The 18,657-nt window shown below is 38.2% G+C and overlaps 1 protein-coding gene across 1 annotated transcript; it reads left to right on the top strand.

The window, feature by feature from the left end:
- The first annotated feature begins 489 nt into the window (after window positions 1-489).
- Window positions 490-18,367, top strand: LOC144629591 (cdc42-interacting protein 4 homolog). Its single transcript, XM_078487834.1, has 13 exons — window positions 490-631; window positions 774-889; window positions 4,998-5,045; window positions 6,867-7,014; window positions 8,384-8,446; window positions 9,937-10,041; window positions 10,539-10,667; window positions 10,970-11,116; window positions 12,436-12,606; window positions 14,209-14,327; window positions 15,027-15,159; window positions 15,559-15,799; window positions 16,458-18,367. Exons 1-13 carry the CDS (start codon window positions 608-610, stop codon window positions 16,598-16,600), a joined length of 1,587 nt encoding a protein of 528 aa, XP_078343960.1. The 5' UTR covers window positions 490-607; the 3' UTR covers window positions 16,601-18,367.
- Window positions 18,368-18,657: the final 290 nt, after the last annotated feature.

The following is an 18,657-nucleotide window of genomic DNA, read 5'->3' as shown; positions in this document are numbered from 1 at the left end:
GATTTTCAAAAACTGAAACTACTTTCGTCAACGGGAAATTGTATTAGAGTCGCGTACTGCGTTCAAAAAATAATTTTCACTACATAAGACACCCAACAGCGCCCCACTCCTTCCCTCCACGATCCTGATTCTGGGCACGTAAGGTTACGACCGCGTTTCCGCGTGTCCGGGTTGGTCGGTGGGTGGTAGTTTCGGGCACCGTGTCCGGACGAGTAGGCGAGCTAAGGAGACAATAACCAGAAATTATCTTGCTAATCTCTGTCTCTAAAAGTACGAAAAGAATAATTTTCTCTAATTAAAGCCTTAGATAAATGTGTCTTGTATTTTTCGGCAAGAGCTTGGTCAAAAAAATAATCGTAGCAAGAGAAAATGTTGGCAAAAGTTGGCCCCTCTTTCCGGGGTGCGTTTACAAGTTCGCTCCACCCACGTCTAGCTGTATGAGCCCGCACATTCTTGCACCTCCGGTTCTTCATATGCAAATGAAGTGCCATCGCATCCTGACATTCTGGAAGAAGTACGTTTTGATCATGAGCGAGGGAATCTGGCCTCATTTCTAGACCTGTAGTTTTCAGACACTTCCTGAGTTAGTGGTGTTTTGATTGTTAAAATGACCTGGGGAACAGAACTTTGGGTAAGCGATCAAGAGCTTGACTGCTCGCTTGTTTTTGTCGCAGCTTGCGCCTGGCTCGAATCCGACATCAGTGGACATGCACGATATTCACAGTTGAAGTGTAGAGTTGAATATCTTACTCATGTTTTCTTTTGGCTTCTAGGACCAGTTTGATCTTATAGCCAACCACACGAGTTCTGGAATCGATTTCGTGGATAAGGTAACAAAGTTCGTAAAGGAAAGGAGCGACATCGAATCGCGATATGCGAAGGAGCTAAGGTAAGGCAGGGTTTTGGTGGAATTTCAGTTTACGAAATCGAAATTATCCATGCCGTAACAAGAACAGCTGGTATATTGCCTAAGTGCAGTTTCATTCATTCTTGACGTTTATGAAGTATAAATGAAATGTCTAGAAAATCTTACTGCAACTACGCGTTTTGTGTTTTCAAAACTTGATTTCTAAACGTCTGCTATTGTTCGGTGTGAGCATGTTTCACCCCAGACAGCTGATTGGTGTTATTAATAATCATAATTTTCGTTCATACATGCGTAGATTTCTCTATTTACATGTGCGTAACAGCTCTTTAGAAATATTATCCTCCGTTTTATGGGATGTTTACTATTTCTGCAAAATCCAGGGAGCCATGTGTGTTCAATGGAACGGATAGAAACAGCGACAAATTTTAATTTTAAGGCATGACATATAAGCTGATTTTTAATAGGTTAGCATGATAAATTAATAGTAAAGAGTCATCAAATTTCACTTTTCGACTTGGCCTGTTGTGATTTAAAATCGTCTTTCTTTGAAAATAGTAATTTACCAGACATAATAAAACTTTTGTGTACAAACAGACTAACATGACAGATTCAATCCATTAATGTAATTTACATCAAAGTGTCATTTGTTAGTGAGTAGTATTAAAATATTCAAAATATAAACAACCAAGCCAGCAGTACTCCAAAAATGTTTTTATCTTTTCCTCCCTTGTAAACTGATTTAGGGAGAAAATGATCAAAATCTGTTTATTTATTTTCCAGTCGACTCCAGTTAACCTGTTGAGTTTTAGTGTGTTAGGGAGTTCATTTCCTCATACACTGCACATGGTTGATTTTTGCATCATTTGCATGTTAAATTCATACACCTTATTCGATGGTTTAACATATAATACGGGCGGATATTTTGTGAGTTGTGTAGTATTTTTCCTCGCCCCATAGGGGCGAAGAAAATATATACGAGCAATGAGCTAAGTGTCTGCTCGTATTATATGTTAAACCATCAAATAAGGGATTTATTGAACCAGTAAATGAAGAAGCGGAAAAAAGATTTTCTGAGTTCTCCCAACGGGAGTCGAACCCATGACCTTCCAGAATACCGTGCGATGTTTTTGTTATTTAAACCTACGGTGTTCAGTGAAGCGAAATTATTGGCGGTGTTACGGTTTCTCGTCTGACAATTGCAGAACTAAATTTAGCTCGGCTATTCTTCGTTAATCCGTCCTTTATAATACTAGCATATACAACATACAGCTGTTGTATACCATATGTTTAATTTGTGGCAAAATACAGTTAAATACTGTCTAGTTGATCATTAATACACTTTAGCTGCCAATAGCAAGTCGTTTTCATTCAAAAGTAACTTGACTATATTGCGGCGACAGTGTTTCGTCAAATTTTCTTGCAGTGATGCAGTGTTTGTGTATTATTTTTGTGGTGTTGCGGTCACTGTTCAGGGTGCCCCCATGTCCCCCTCCTTAAGTTACACAGAATTAAACAGAAAGTTAATGCAGCTTTGGAAACAGAAATGTGTACATGTTTCACATTCAAGTTCTTCCATTTGCTTTAATTTTCACTTTTCTTGAGGCATTGATCAGTATTCCTCAATGTTGTCCAAAAAAGTGATTTTATATTATTATTTTTTTAGCTATATGATATGCATGTCACAACAAGATCATTCTTTAACAAAAAAGACAGTGCAACAGATAATATGGTCACCTCTTGTTGAGTTCTTTTTCTTGGGAGAGTAATGAGATGCATAAGGGTTGGGCCATTGAGCTAAACCTACAGCCCGCCCAACTTCCTAAGTTCATCCATTACTTAATTAAAAAAAGGAAAACAGCTAAGGTATTGACTGTCAATTTCTGGAAGTAAGGCATGATCTCTTAAAATCCAGTTTAACATGTACAGGTTTCAGCAGTGCAACTGTAACGTAACTAAAACTGCTTCATGCTTTGAAGCAGTCAGACACCTCAGATATAACAAGCATTTGAATTGTGGCACCAAATGTTTGTTGCATGTTGTATTCGACAAGTTATCCCAAAAATAAAGGTTACTTGGTTCCTGAAAATTTAAATGTATTTCCTCTCAGTTACGTGCAAAATATTTCATCTACCGGTGTACATGCCTAAGAATTAAAATAACATTATAAATGCAATTCAACCCTCCAAGTTTATTTTTTTCCTTAGTGGCCATTTGGCCGCCAACTAGTAAGACTCATTTGTTTCAGAAGGCGTTTTTAAGCTAATTTTTATTTTTTATTGAATATAATTTTACACTTATCATGTATTTTAGTATTTTTATTAATTTTAGGGCCAGTTAGTAATTTATATTTTTATAAATACAGTAGAACCCCGGTAACTCGAACTTTGAAGGGAAACGAAAAACCGTTCGAGTTAGCGGGGTTTCGAGTTATCGGGGTAGATTGAATATTTAATTTGCCAAGTTAATAATTGATAGTTTACTAATTTTACAGAAAAATCTCGTCAGAAACTCTAACAAGATCATAAATTCTTAGGATAAGAGTGGAAAAAGGCTGTCAAATACGTGATCTGTTTTGTTACTCTAATAAATGGGCAACCGGTGTGAGTTGCAAGAACCGGGATTCAAGTTATCGGGGTAAATTTGACCCAAATTTTGATCAAGGGAAACAAAATTTAGTTCGAGTTAGCGGGGTTTTCGAGTTATCCGAGTTCGAGTTAACCGAGTAAAAATGACTGAAAAGTGAGTTCAAATCCCAGGGAAATGGAAGTGTGTTCGAGTTAGCGGGGTTGTTCGAGTTATCCGAGTTCGAGTTAACGGGGTTCTACTGTATTGTAATGCGCAAGTGAAAATCCTTGATTGATACTTGCGCAATATAAGTCCATTAATTATTATTAATTATTATTCAAGTTTTGGTCGCCAGTGAAAAAATTTTAGTCACCAAATTAAACTGATGCTTTCAATCATTCCTCTCAATTTGAGTTGCCAGGCTGGCGACCTTGGTTCAAATTTAGTCGCTAGCTCCAAAACTTTAGTCGCCGTGGCGACTAAAATGGTCTTAACTTGGAGGGCTGCAATTACAAAATATGTGTATTAATTAAAGCCTAATGCACATTTCCTGTAAGGGCCCGGACGCACTGGACTGACAAAATTTGTTTGGCTCTACCAAAAATCTCGACAAATTTTGTCTCTACCAAATTTTGAATTTGGCAATCGTGGACGCACTTGAAAACACCAAATTATTTGTTAACCACAAAGTGTCAATCATGTTAAAACCGTACACCTTCGATAACTTTCCGTTCGCTAAAAAGAGTCTCACTTTCCGGCCGATAAGAGCCGTATTTTTCGCTTTTAGTACAATTCAATAGTCTTGACTCGCCGCGCTTTCATTTTGATCAGCAGCGGTACTTGTACTCGGGCGGTTTGAAAATTGTGCCAAGCCAGGAGTACTTGCATACCGGAGGTGTAATGGAAAGAAGATTTGCGAGCCATATATATATTATAGTTGTTGTATGTATGTATGTATCTCTGCCGTCCTCCATGTCGAACTGTCGAGAAAAAATAAAATATTTTGGCGGAAATCTGCCTTGAAAAGCGAGATCAAAAATACTTGTTTGACGTTTTCCTATAGATTAAGGCGTGTTAATTGAAAAATCTGTCAGATTTGGCGCTTGACAAAAATTTGTCCTGCTCCGAGGCAGGACGACGGCGCCTTTGAAGTTTGGTAAGGCTTGATAAAATTTGGTAGATCTGAAAATCACCGGGCGCACTTGTCTCACGGAACTGGTGACAGATTTTTTCGCAAAATAAACAAAAATTTGCCCAGTGCGTCCGGGCCCTAACTTGTTAATCAGTTAATCAGGACCAAGTTTAGGGCTGTCATTAAGGGCCATAACACATGACACCTGTTATGGCTGAGTTCACTCAGTGTTGTGGGTGAAGATGTCGACTGTTATGTTTCATTTGCATACAGAGTGAAGTGCAATCCATGGGTGGTAACCTCAATGTAACAGCTGCTTAAAAACTTAATGACAGCCTTAAAGTGTGCACGTATGTTAAACGAGGGAGGCACTTTGCATTATGCTTGCATTCAGGTTCATTTTACATTCAATCTTTTCTTGTTACTTCACAGAAAACTAGCCAAGACATTTTGCCCAAAGAAAAAGGAGGAAGAATATCCGTAAGTTGTAGTACTGCAGTGATATGAATATCATTCAATATTTGAACAACATAATTTATCACAATATTGTGTAGTTTCATAAATTATTCATACCTCCCCCACAGAAGTCCCCCAAACCCCTCTGGAAATTCCAATTAACCTTCATACATTTCCTTAAAGTTTTTTGGCCTTTGAGACCCCTCTTACCCCCAGGTACATGTATTTCCAATCCCCTCTGTGGGGGGGGGGGGGGTATTGGCATTTTCTGGTACCACACATTGGTGAACAATAAAATATTTTTTTATCAATATTCAGAAGTTACTGCCTTTAATGACTCCTTACCCAAATCCAAGCCTTTTTAAACAACAGGATTAAAAAAGTTCCATCCTTGCTTCATATTGCTTTGCATGCTTTCAACGATAAATTTTTCAAGATGGTGGCACAAATGCATGCATAGTATAGTTCCAATAATTAAGTAATGTCAGCTGACCCAGCCTTGTGTGCCCATGAACCAAACTCAGTTTGTGGCAACTTCACTTCTCATAGCATGCTAGCTAGCTTCATAATGAATGAAAATAAAAAATTTCATGTCATGTATCATGTGTGTATCTTATCATGGCGCTTGTATCGAGTTGTGCATTGTACATTGTATCTTGAAAAAATGTATCATCGCAGCCCAAGTAAGTTGATTGTGCCTGATTCCAAAAGATACTCAAAAGGTAACCTGAATGTTTATCAATTTGGGAACATTACAACTGGAGAATGTCTCAAGACTTTTTCAGAAACCTCTGTAGATCCCTAAATAAAAACACTAGGCTACTCCTTGATCTCCTGTACACTGACAACATTGCTGTGGTCCATAATGAAAAATCCAGTGAAAGAACTTAATTTATCAGCTTGAGAAGTGCTTGCCATATAATAAAATTTGCACCAAGTGGTTAAGTGGAATCTAGATTTGGCGAAACTCCAAGGGAAACGAAAATTGGTTTGAGAATTCAAGAGTTTGAAAAATCCGGTGACCCTATTCGGCGGAATGGTGTCAGGAATGACTGAGTGGCACTAATTTTCACCGCAGTTTGCTTGTGGTTAGCTTCACCCTGGTTTGCTTTTGGTCAGCTTTTATTTGTTTGTTTGGGCAATATGAAAGCTTACCCTAACCAACAAGTAAGAGCTAACCAAAAGCAATCCTGAATGAAATATAGCGCTCTTCTGTCGCTATTCTTCCGATTACCGGTAGGTTCACCTGAAAAATCCAGGATAAAATTGCATAAGGCAAATCCAATAGAAACAACGTTTGGGTTGAGTTATTGGGAGGTTCGCAAAATCGGGATTCCACTTTAGATGCAAATAACATAACATAACATAACATGAACTTTATTTAAACTCGAATTGTAGAGTAGCCTGAAAAAGGCTAATATCTTCGAGAAACAAAAATTGAAAAAATGAAAATTTACATTTAAAATCTATTTACATCTATTTACATGAAAAAAAAAAAAAAAAAAAATGTTAAGATATACCATTATGCCTGAAAGGAGATTCCTTTTAGGAGTCTTTTAAAACCAGTTAAAGTAGGTTCAGATCTTACATTATTAGGTAAGGAGTTCCAGGCCTTAGATGCAAAATAACGAAAAGAGTTGAGGCCATAAGTAGTTGTAACAGGTTTACATAGTGATAAAATATTAGTTCCTCTTAAAGAGTATTCAGACTGACGCAAAGTAAGCATGTCTTTAAGATACTTAGGAAAACTGTCATAGTTCAAACATTTGTAGATAGTGATTAACATATTCTTTATCCTTTGGTTGTAACAGTATTTACTGATTATATGGATGTCACCATTTCCAGATTTACATTTCAAAAAGCTTTTATTGGTGTAGTGAAAGAGACAGATGATTTGGCAGGTCAACATGAGCTGATATCAGAGACTTTAATAGAAAAGATATGGAAGGAGTTGCACTTGCTGCATACTGAACTGAAGGCTGACAGGAGAAAGGTACAGTGCATGTCTTATTTGAGCATGGAAATTTTGTAGATTTATTTAACAACCCTCCAAATGTTGATGACTGAAAGGTGATAAGTTGTGACTACCGGTACTTTCAATACAATGCTTTCAAGTTGTTAAATCTACTTATCCTGGAATACTGGACGACACTTTTTTTGAGCCCTAATGCTGCTAGGATTAGTTTTGTTACTACTGGAAATTGTGTGGAAGGACAGAAAAGATGGTACAATGTATGTTAAGGTCGCGCAGGACCCTTGCTCATTAATATATTCATTAGCCAAATTTCTTGTTGGAGTGCTGTCTTGTAAAGCTTTAATTCACTACATTTTGAATATCGATTCCTCTAAAATTTAATAAGGATACCCAGGGATGATGGAATTACATCATGATTGTCCTTTTACTGAAAGATGACCGTTGTCTGTGATGTTACAAGCCCTTAAAAGTTTAACTGAAGATAATGCGATTTTGTGTCCAAGTTTTCAGCTAGCACAGCGCACCAAATTAAATGATTATATAGCCTAGTGATAAATCGTAACTTCTTTTGTGTTCCCACTAGAACGAAATTTTCAATTTCAAAAACTGCTACAAGTTAATGGCTTCTAAGAGAGTAAAAATGTGAAATCTAAACTTTGAAACATGCTCTCTTCATTTTGAGAAGGAAATTTAAAAATTCGCTCTAGCCAGAACACAATAGAGTACACCAAGTTTATGTTCCTCGCGAATCAACTCTTGAAATTCTATATCGGCGGAGAAAACTTGGACACAAAATTGCAGGTTTTGAGGCTTCCGAAGACCTTCCGAGTCGATGTTTACAACAACGTGTGCTTTATTTAAAGCTGTGAATCTAATTATGATAATTCACTATGTTCCAGTGCACGGGATGCGAGGCTGAGAACAATACCGTGTAATTACTTGTACAAAGAACTCTGAGAAAAAAAATTCTCATGAATATTTTGTTTGTTGTCAGCTTCAGTCGTCGCAGTTCGTGCATACTCTTTAAATAAATACATACATAATGATTTCAAGGGTCCTGCGCGACCTTAAGCTTGGTTACTGTGATTTCACTGAATAATATCTCCTTTAATATATTTCTACCAAGATTATACATAATGTATCATCATTTTGTTCTTTTCAACCTGAAACAGTTGGTTTTTGTAACATTTAACAAAAGTGTTATCCATGCTTTGTTTTCAAAACAAAGAAAAGAGTTAGACTTGATTACCTGCACTTCACTACTCAATTGCATACTCCAATGGCAGACCATTTAGTATACCTATAGTTTTAATCATATTTGCTGGCAACATCAACATATTGAAAGATGATATGTTAACTTACTGTTTTTTTTTTTCTATCATTTCAGCATCTTTCAGAGGGCAAGAGAGTTCAAGAACTCTTAGACCAGTCAATGAAAGCTTTAGAAGCTGTAAGCAGAATGAGCTAATAATTATTCTGTTTAATACAGAAAATACATATCAACTCTTTTAAGATGAATTTCCAGAAGTGCAAAATGTGGTTTCCATGGAAAAAGTCTGTTTTCCAACTCTTGAGAAGAAAAGAGTTTATAGATAATTATTAATAATTATTCATAATATATATCCATTGTCATCATCATCATCATTATTCCAAGAGCAGATAACTTAATTCAGCATAAATTTCATGATTGTACAGCCGACTTCTGATAACTCAAACCCTCGCTAACTCAAACCTTTCGCTAACCCGAACCAAAATCGATTTCATACATTTACTGTACTGTAGCCCAAAACATTGTTATTTATTTTGAAATACAAAATGTACACGTGTCAGAGACGTTCCCAAAACGCCCCTCAAAACACAAACTGTGCCACGCCATTGATGTAGCTTTACATGCTACAGACATTCAGTTTGTTTGTGGAGGTTTATACCTATTCCTTTAAATTCAACCTTAGAAAACGCCAGGACGAATTAATTGACCATTGCTCCAAAAAGTAAATTGCATAAACTCTGCAGCAGCAGCCTATAGTGTTGTTCTTTTTGAAACCTACAGCGTTCGCAGCTGATTTCGCTTTGTTTTATGTTACGTCACGTTCTGGTTTAAACAGTGATGTAGAAATATATTGTTCCCTTTTCTTTTGGCTTTTCTATACTCAAATTAAATTTGTTTAAAATTTACACTGGTCAACACTGTATGGATGGAAAATCAGTCAACACCGCTTTTTCCTTATTTCCATTCATTTGTTCTCAACTTCCCATAACTCGAACTCCCGATAACTCAAACCATTTTCAATTTCCCTTGAAGGTTCGAGTTATCGGCAGTTGACTGTACATTGTATAAGTTGGTGTATATGTTGTGGTTTAAATTTATCTTTGGTTCAAAATTTTTCAAACCAGTTTGATTTTTATTTCTCATTGTTTCAGATTATGATAATGAATATGAGACAATGAAATGTGAAAATCAAACTGGTTTGAAAAATTTTGAACTAAAAAAAAAACCACAACATGTACAATCATTTGAAATTTTATACACTGAAAGGGACTTATCCACTGGATAATTATGCAACTACTGCTCCTAATCAACTTTGTATACATTAACTCTCCCAAGTAATTAATGTAGCAATAATAAAGCTTGACTGAGAACTTTCTCATCACAAACACTTTTAATAAATGACATGATAATTTTTTTGGGGAATTCCTGACACCGCCCGCGGGGCCCGGGAGAAAAAGGGTTTTTTGGGGGGGGGGAAGGAGAGGAACAGGGAGAAAAAACCGGGGGGGGGGGGGGAACAAAAAAAAAAAAACCCCCCCAAAACGCGGGGGGGGGGGAAGCCCCCCGGCCCATTGGGGGGGGGGGGGGCCCTCCCCCCCGCCCCCTCCCCTCCCCCTGCTCCCTGCTCCTGGTATAGAAAAGCTTCATTGTTGTATTTTTGCTCCTTCTAGAGTAAAAGATCTTTTATGAAGGCAAGTGAAGAAGCTGACCAAGCATTGCAGGCCTTCCAGAAAGCTGATCAAGACATGGCTAATTCTAGATTACAGATTGAAAAGGTAAAAGAAATGGTGTTTTTAAATTTAATTTATAGACTGTCATGAAGGTATTTTTTGCAACATCACATTTTTGCATTTTGCTTAAAGGTTGCAAAATTGCTGGTGGAATCTTTAATTAGTTTCACAAAATGATCAAAATTAAGTGACTTGGTTTGCAAAATATTGTCCATCCAAAATCAAGACATGAGTTCCAAGGAGGGGTAAGTGCAACGGAGGAAACAGCTGTGTCGTAGGTACAGAAGTCATGTGGGGTACAAGCTGGAGGGACGCACTGCTCCAAGTTTCACCCTTTGTTAGTCTGTTGTTGCTGCTTCACCATCCATTATGTGGAAGAATTACAACTGAGAAATTTCCTCAATTTTTGAAAGTCCTCAAGAATAATTTTGTAGTGGACATAAGACATATAGTTTGTGGAAATAATACAATTATTGTTCTGTCGAATGTCCTGTGGGGTATACTCCAAAAAATAATAACAATGTTTTGTTTACGTATTTTAGTACAAAACTATATCAATGGAGAAAGGTCAGGCATGCGAGAGAGCAAGGGAAGATTACAGGAATCAGCTGGAACAGACAAATAGCAAACAAACCTTGCACTACAGCAATGAAATGCCAGCAGTGTTTGATGTATGTATACCAGCAGTATTTGTCATCAACTTACAATACGTATATTTTATTGGACATTTTTGTGTGTATCATCAAGCCTTGTACAATTTTGGCAATCCCAAAGGGCAAGTCAAAATTCAAATAATGAATTTAACTGTTGTACAGCAATACTTCATACTTATTGTTAACCTGCAATGGGCAAGTATCCCATCCAAGGGGGGAAACAAGGCTTCTAGTCACCTCATGTTAAAGAAACCAGAGGAACGGACTTAACCTTTTCATGTTCCTAATGCAACTTTTACTTTCCATGCCTAAATCTCCAGGAACTACAGAAAATGGATGAACGCAGAATACAGAGAACTGGTGACCTTTTGGTAGAGTATGCTGATATAGAGACAAAAATTATGCCTATAATACAAAAATGCCTGGATAACATTAAGGGTAATGGAAAATCTGTCGATGGACCGCAGGTATGTGAGCTGATAATAAGAACATCAAATTATTTCATCTGAAATGTACATTTAATAATGGATAATGCCATTAATAAGTTTCAAAGAAAAACTGTAAAAGCTAAGCTGGGTGACAAAATGTTTAAAAAGACAATCAGCATTAAAGGCCATGTTACACTGGTTATTTTACTTGCAACTTGCAATGCAACCGCTTTTGCATCCTGTAACGCAACAAAATGTTGCATTGCAAGTTGCAAGAAAAGAAGAGCTGTCTTTTACTTTTCGCAACGTTGCGAGACAAGTTGCTGCATGTGACATGTCAGTTGCAACTTGCAACGCGATTGTGAAATTTATCGGTGAGGTAAAACAAATAACAACCAAAACAACAAAGAACCTCAAAACAAAACAGAGCAGGAAAACCATAGCTCCAAAACAGAAAAACATCACAGGTTCTAACTACATCGAGGTAAACCCGAAAGAAGAGAAAACTAAGTGCAGGAGACGAGTCGATACGATGCGACACGAGATAAGGCGAGGCATGGCGAGACAAGTCGAGTCAAGTCGATATGATCCAAAAATGCAGTGAAGTCAATCTTTAGTTTTCAGAATAGGGGAGTAATCCACCCAGGTATATTTTTTACTCTTTTTTTCTTAGTACTGAATTTCTGTATCTAACATCGTTCTTGCTTTTATCGTTTTTATCCTTTTAATCCTATCTGTGCGCATGAGAATTTTGCGCAATAAGAACCTTTTTATTATTATTATTATTATTATTATTATTGGAACAACCTGACAAATCACAGGGTGCTAGAGTTGAGAATACCTCTAGTAACTTCATGCCCGTAGAGTCATCTTGCTTAGGGGTTTAAATTTTTATTGTGGATTGTGGCCTCCCTTCCGGTGTTAGAACAGAACGCCAATATTTTCACGCGTCGAGATCTCGTTTAGGGTTGCATCTGGTCGGCCTAGACGGATAAGGCATTAAAATAGTATCTTTTAGGGGTCAAAAAAAAGCTTGAGCCACGCCCAGATTGGTCTCCGCTGGGGGGTTAATTCTATTTTTCCGACGAGCATCACCTTCGCTTTTGTATGGGAGTCTCTTCAAGAGGCAGATCCAGGATTTTTCTTAGGAGGGGGTGCATCACTAAGGAGAAGGTCCTCTCAGGGGGAGTGCGCACCCCCCAAGATCCGCTCCTGTCGCCCCCCTCCCCCCTGGATTCATGCGTCAGAAATGTAAGTTAAGCGCCTAAGGTGAATGAAGAATGGGCCATGTAATACAGGTGTTCTGCTTGCCAATATTACCGTCTTCAGAAAACTTAACTCCAATTTTGCCACCTTAGGACAGCAAACTACTTTGTGAACAAAATAAAACAGCTTATGAGCCGCCTAAGGATATTCAGTTCGAGGAGTATGGTAGTAAGGGACAGACTCTGACAAGACAACCTGTGAGTGTAGATAAAGTCAAGAAGAAGAAAGGTGGCGTCGGTTTTTTCAGTAAAAAAGCGAAAAAAGTGAGTATAGTTTATTGATGCTCTTTAAGTTATGTTGTGAGATATAGCAGGTGTTCTTCCCGCTTCCAAACTCCAATCCACCCCACCCCTGAAAATAATTATGATAATAAGAAATTGGCGTGCGTGTAAATTTGAACAAAGTACATTAACTCTTTTCCAAAAGAAGGATAAGTTACAGACGTTATCTCTCTTGGAAATGTTCAGAAGAGAACATTCACGATAGAAATAGCCTGCGAGCAGGCTCTCTTTTCGGGGGCGACGTGAATTGAACTCTTCAAGCGCCAAAAGCGCGGTATCGCGCCTTCGGCGCTCGAGGAGTTCAATATTCACTTTGCCCCCGAATAGAGAGCCTGCTCGCAGGCTACGATAGAACGGAAAAAGATTGTAGTGGAACCTCGATTTAACACGGTCCTCGGTGTAACAAACGATATTCTTTGCCCCACTATGAGTAAAATATATGTAACAAAACCCCGATACAGTGGAACCTTCGATATAACGATAGGGCGAAGGGACTGGCAAATTATTTTCGCTATTTTAACTAGATTTCATTATATCAGGGTTCATTTCCATTTGTTTAACTATTACTGGGGAGAGGAATATCATTCGTAATTATTGGTAGCCATTTTAACGCGAGGTTTTATCTCGCTATTTCTTCGTGAATACCCTTCTGTTGCTGCCGTATGGTTCAAATTAACCTGTGAACAGGTTCCCTGAAAGGAGCGGCAAGAATGGCTGACAGTTTATTTCTTCCTGTGCTCCCTATTAGAAAGCATGATTACATGCTAGGTTCAAATATTTTGGGAATCATGTTTCCTGCCGTGAAAATATCTTTAAACTCCATAGGATTCCGTCTTGTAAGCGACGCGCTTAAACTGCCTGGACGAAATATGGAAGGTCTGCGGATAAAACTTTTGCGTGTTAAGATGGATTCCGCTCATAGTTCAAGCAATGAGTGCAAAAATTAAGTACCAAAAACCTACTCATCGTACGGTAACATTTTATATACTTTTTTAAACATCTCACCGAAGTTCATTTGTCTCAGTGACCCCGTGATTAAATTCTAAAGCATTCTCGAAAAAATTAAAGTCAAATCTCCCATAAATGTTTAAAACGTGCGCCATTTAATTTAAGATTAAAGTGAAACGTCCGTTTTAACTGAAATGTAGATAATTTAAAATCTGTTTTTCTCTGGCGGGGTCAGCTTGGCGGAGAGCTAAAGTTTTGGTAGGCATTGTTCCTTTTTGGTGTTTTTCTGCCTCAATTACAGTGCACTGTCAATTGTTACTTGAAGTCGATGTTGTACATCTATTTTTATATTTTACGTTTTGCTTTGCTTTGCTTTCCCTATTTTCTCTGCTCCTACGAAACGTAAATTGAGAGTTTAAAATAATGATGTTTCTGGAAGCTGATATTGTTAAGAATTTATTTTCTCTTGGTATATACGTATACAAGGTCCTCCTGCAACTTGACGAATACAGGGCCCCTCTTTTATTTTAAAATATTTAGAGTCCCTTAAGATGAATAAGTAATAGGCAAAATTTGAATGAAAATCTACTGTCGGTTCTATTTCGATGGAATGACCTTAACACATTGTTTCCTCAGCATGGTGAAGCTGGGTTAGATGGAAATGATCAAAATTTAACACCTGGGCAGAAGCTTCGACAGGTTAAAAAGAAAGTACAACAGTTAGATTCACAAGTGGCGCAGCTCAAGAACTCCAGGTAATTTGTTCAATGCTGAGTTAGCTATGTCACGAAGGCTGCATGTAGAACCATCCAACCGACCGGCCGACTGACTAACCTTATTATTATTATATTATTATTATTATTATTATTATTATTATTATTATTATTATTATTATTTTATTATTATTATTATTATTATTATTATTATTATTATTATTATTATTATTATTATTATTATTATTGACTAACCAACCAACCAAGAAAGCCTTTTGCAACAGTTCTATAAACCAATTACAGAGCTCACCAAACGAAAATCCAGAATGAAGCAAACACAACTGATTTCTTTCTCGGTTAAAGTCACTCGAAAACAACTCGAAATTGTTTTATTATTACAGTCAACTCTCGTTATAGCGGACACGCTCGGGGGGTCGTTTAGTGTCCGTTATAGCGAGAGTCCGAAATAGCGGGAGTCATTTCCAGTCAAACCTCTTTCGCCGGGGATCTGGATTTTGTCCGTAATAGCGAGTGTCTGCAATAACGGGGTGTCCGCAAGGCGAGAGTTGACTGTACTATTTTTGTTTTTTTTTTCCCACGATAGAGAGAAATTCCTGCCAAACGTGAATGGTTTCCTGCCTTGTTGAGTTTTTCTACATTACAGTAATCTGCATATCATGAGCTTTTATTTATGGCATAAAGCCACTTGGAGTTTGATTGGGTTATTATGTTACGTTTCAGGGAAGGTATGGAGAAAATGGTTGACGTCTACAGACAGAACCCATCTCTTGGCGACCCAAACACCATTGAACAACAACTTGCTGAAAATGCTAAAGAGCTTGATACTCTTAATAAAGACCTACACAAATTCCAGGTTAGTTACTAGAAGTTACATGTGCCTTTTTCGGCAATCTCGTGTCCTATTTATAATGTAAAATAACACCTAGGGCAAATTTACGGAATTCTGATAATGGTTTAGACAAAGAGCATTTTTCGTTAATTTGCCCGAGATTCCCGAAAACTTCCGAAGATGATTGGAAGAGTCCAGAAGATTTCCGTAGATCAACCGGGTATTTCTTAAGATTTTTATTCCATTTCCTTCTACTTATTTTGAGGGCTAGCATTGAGAAGTGTTTTAAGGCCTATTTTAGTTTAATTTATTTTTGTGTAATTATTTATATTTATCTCTGGCAAAATAAAATGGTTGTTGTTGCTGTTGTTGTTGTTGTAGTATTGTGATATTCCTCTAACACCTTTTCGCTTTCCTTGACAGTGTTACCAAGCAGCGTTGGAGAACAGGGATGCCCCACCAGCTCCTGAAATGTACTCAAAGACAGTCAAGGCCCAACCACCCCCGGCACCGGCTGCTGATATGTCTGATGGGGCCCCAGCCCAGGTCCCGCCCGTACCAGCCCCTCCCCCGGCTTTGCTGGTCCCACCTGCTGAGGAGCCTGATGACGAGGAAGAGTTTGAAGAGGAAGAGCTTCAATGTAAAGTAATTTATGATTTTCAAGGTAATAAACTTCTTCATTTTTCTCTTCTAAATAAGCTTTATAACTTTACTACTTTAGAGCACTGGCCATAGAATTCTACAACTCATTAATAATTCAACAAGTTAAAACAAAGACAATCATAACCGTAGGGAAGGTTTGGATACCCGGTCTTTATTAGCATACCGGTAGATTTATTTTATTTCTCCGTTTACTCCGTAGTTTTTGTTTCGATTGAGAAGATATATCAAACACTCGAGACAGTGTTTCATCGGCTATCCAAACACTCCAAATTTCGTCTGTTTTCTCGGTGTTTGGATATTCCAATGAAACACTGTTTCTCGTGTTTGTTATATTACTTCCAATGTATCCAGCGCAGGCTACATTATACACTGGTTTCCCGAGGGATCAGTCATTAATTGTTTTGTTATATAGCACAACGAAGGCTTAGAAAATGGCGCTCGTCGGTCGACATTGCAATGTTACCCTCCCACGTCATAGATTCTGCAATTTTGCCCGTCGCTAAGAGACTTTTGGCGGGAAAAAGTTTTTATTGTTAGATGTCATGTGACCTCGAATTAGCCAACTAGAGCGCGCGCTGTTGGAAAACATTTTTAGCTATATAACAATAAAAATTGTTATTGCCACAATAAACTCAAGCCATACCAACTTCTTTTCATAGCAACCAATGAAGGTGAACTGTCAGTGAATGAAGGAGAAGTGTTGGTTGTTCTGGAGCAGGATATGGATAACAGTGGCTGGACAAAAGTGTTAAAGGACGAGGACGAAGGCTACGTTCCTTCAGCTTATATTGAATTAATGTAGAGAGCCCTGAATCACTAATAACTAAATTAATAGAACTACACTGCCCAATCTGGGAAATAATTGGATGTTCAAAAGTTTCAAGGAAAGCCAATATGGACAAGGCCGTTCTCCTGTTACTTGATTAAAGACGGCACTGTGTCCTGTAGGTAAGAAATATGAAATAGTTTATTGAAAAGCTTGGGTAATAAGACGTTGCTCTTCCAGCGCTCAATTCGTCCCGCTGGACCTAAGTGACGTTTGAGTTTTGACCCGAAAAAATTCCCTAATGACCAACCTCGTACCCATCGATACCCAGGTTCTACTGTCCAGTTGCCATCTTTAAAGCGGAATAGTACCTGGGGACGAGGATGACTGATGACGTAGCTTCTTGTAGTGTCTCTGATGGGTTGTTGCTCGGGTTGAATGTTCGCGCCGGCGCGCAAGTAAATCCGAGACACGACAGATTTCTGTAGAACTCGTCATTAGTGACGAGCTCAACTAATAATTAATATTGATTTTTTGGGGTCGAATCTCGGATGTTACTGTCATGGGGGAAGAATTGAGCGCGCGGAGCTCTAGAGAGACGTCTCTCAGGTTATTGCTTGAATGGAATTGTAGGCTAACAATATTCAACCTCGATTGAGGGGCAGTGTGAGGGGAATATCTGTTGGATTGCAAATTTAACCGTAAAGACCCTAAAGTTGGATTTCACGTGCAGATGACTTGAAAAATATTAAGAGGGATGGTCACGCGCACAACCTCTGCGACCCTAGTAAAGGAATAACGCTGCAGAGTTTTATGTCGCGAGATAACGCGAAAACGTCGTTATGTGACGCTTCTTTGTTACATAACGATGCGTTATAACGGCTGTGACGGCGGCTATAATTAACGAGAATATTTTATTTCCATGTCACCAATTAGTAGTTTTATTCAACATTGTTAAATTTATTGGGTGTAGTAAAGTAATGGCATTGTGTTAACCAATATCTATATGTTCGGTGTTACCTTCTTCTGTCTGCTTTGTTAGCCTGGAATGACTGTTGTCTGCTCGACTCTAATCCCGAGATGTGGGTTGAAGAGATCAGGCGTGCGTTCCTCAAGCCTTCTGAAGCCATTTCGGGTCGAAACCTCCAACCTCAATGAGACGTTTAAGGCAAAAAAAAAGAAGAAAAACAGCCCTTTATGTTTCGTGAGCGTAGTATTTCATTTCTCGCTTTTAAACTCAACAAAAACTGGGTCGTTGTTAGATAAACATTTTGCGAGCAATGCACCTTTTCGGGCCCGAAACAGTCATCGGGACTTTCGAGAAACGCACGTCAGACGACTGAAATTTTCGGTTACTGTTTAGTTTGCTATTCAAAGAATTGATGTCAAGAAAGTTTTATTGTTTGGCCTAAATCCACGTTGCAATATTCCGCACTGGCAAAGTCTACTTAAGCCAATTATTGCTGCACCTGTGCGTCAATATGAGAAAATAGAGAAAAATTCAAGTTTTATATCCAGATAACCTAACAATATATGAAAATATGTTACAGCAATTTATTTTGTAGTTTGGTAATTGTGTTTGTTTGATTTTGGTTAGTAAATACGTTTTACCGCGAAATAAAGGACAAGATTTTTTTAAAAAGAAGAAATTATAGTGAAAGCGAAGAGCGGCAGCTTTTCTCACTGCGTGGATATAAATACACTATAGACACTATTGAATGTAGTCTTAGCTAGCTAGGCGTAACAGTCGGAGCTCGACTGAGTATCTAATTGCAGAAGTAATTAAAATTTACCCTGAAAGTGTGTGATGTGTGTTGTTTACGACTACTTCTTTACTCTTGGCTGAATATTTCCCTTGTCCAAAGACCCTTCTGGGATGACTTATGATTGATACGTTGAATTCCGGATCGAAATCTCTCGGTTGAAGCCCTGTGCCGGGGTCGTGTTGTGTCCATGCGCAAGACGCGATACTCAGCGAGTTCACACTTTGTGCCTGAGCACCAGCAAAAAATATCGTAGTGTTCAGACACAGAAAACCAAAGGTCGACGTAGGGGCCCGAGCCGGCAAGGATGCCCGTGCCCGAATTCTGGCA

The sequence above is a fragment of the Oculina patagonica genome, chromosome 1 (assembly GCF_052425735.1).
Source record: "Oculina patagonica isolate OP01 chromosome 1, crgOcupat, whole genome shotgun sequence".
NCBI classification, from domain to species: domain Eukaryota; kingdom Metazoa; phylum Cnidaria; class Anthozoa; order Scleractinia; family Oculinidae; genus Oculina; species Oculina patagonica.
Note: the sequence above shows the minus strand (reverse complement) of the source record. Positions and strands in the feature narration are given on the sequence as shown.

What these genes read in the sequence shown, in the direction of transcription:
- LOC144629591 (XM_078487834.1), top strand. Translation starts at nt 608, where the DNA reads ATGACCTGGGGAACAGAACTTTGG. An exon ending in AAATGCCAGCAGTGTTTGAT is followed by an intron (nt 10,668 to 10,969) that starts GTATGTATACCA and finishes CTAAATCTCCAG; the next exon opens with GAACTACAGAAAATGGATGA. An exon ending in AGTAATTTATGATTTTCAAG is followed by an intron (nt 15,800 to 16,457) that starts GTAATAAACTTC and finishes TTCTTTTCATAG; the next exon opens with CAACCAATGAAGGTGAACTG.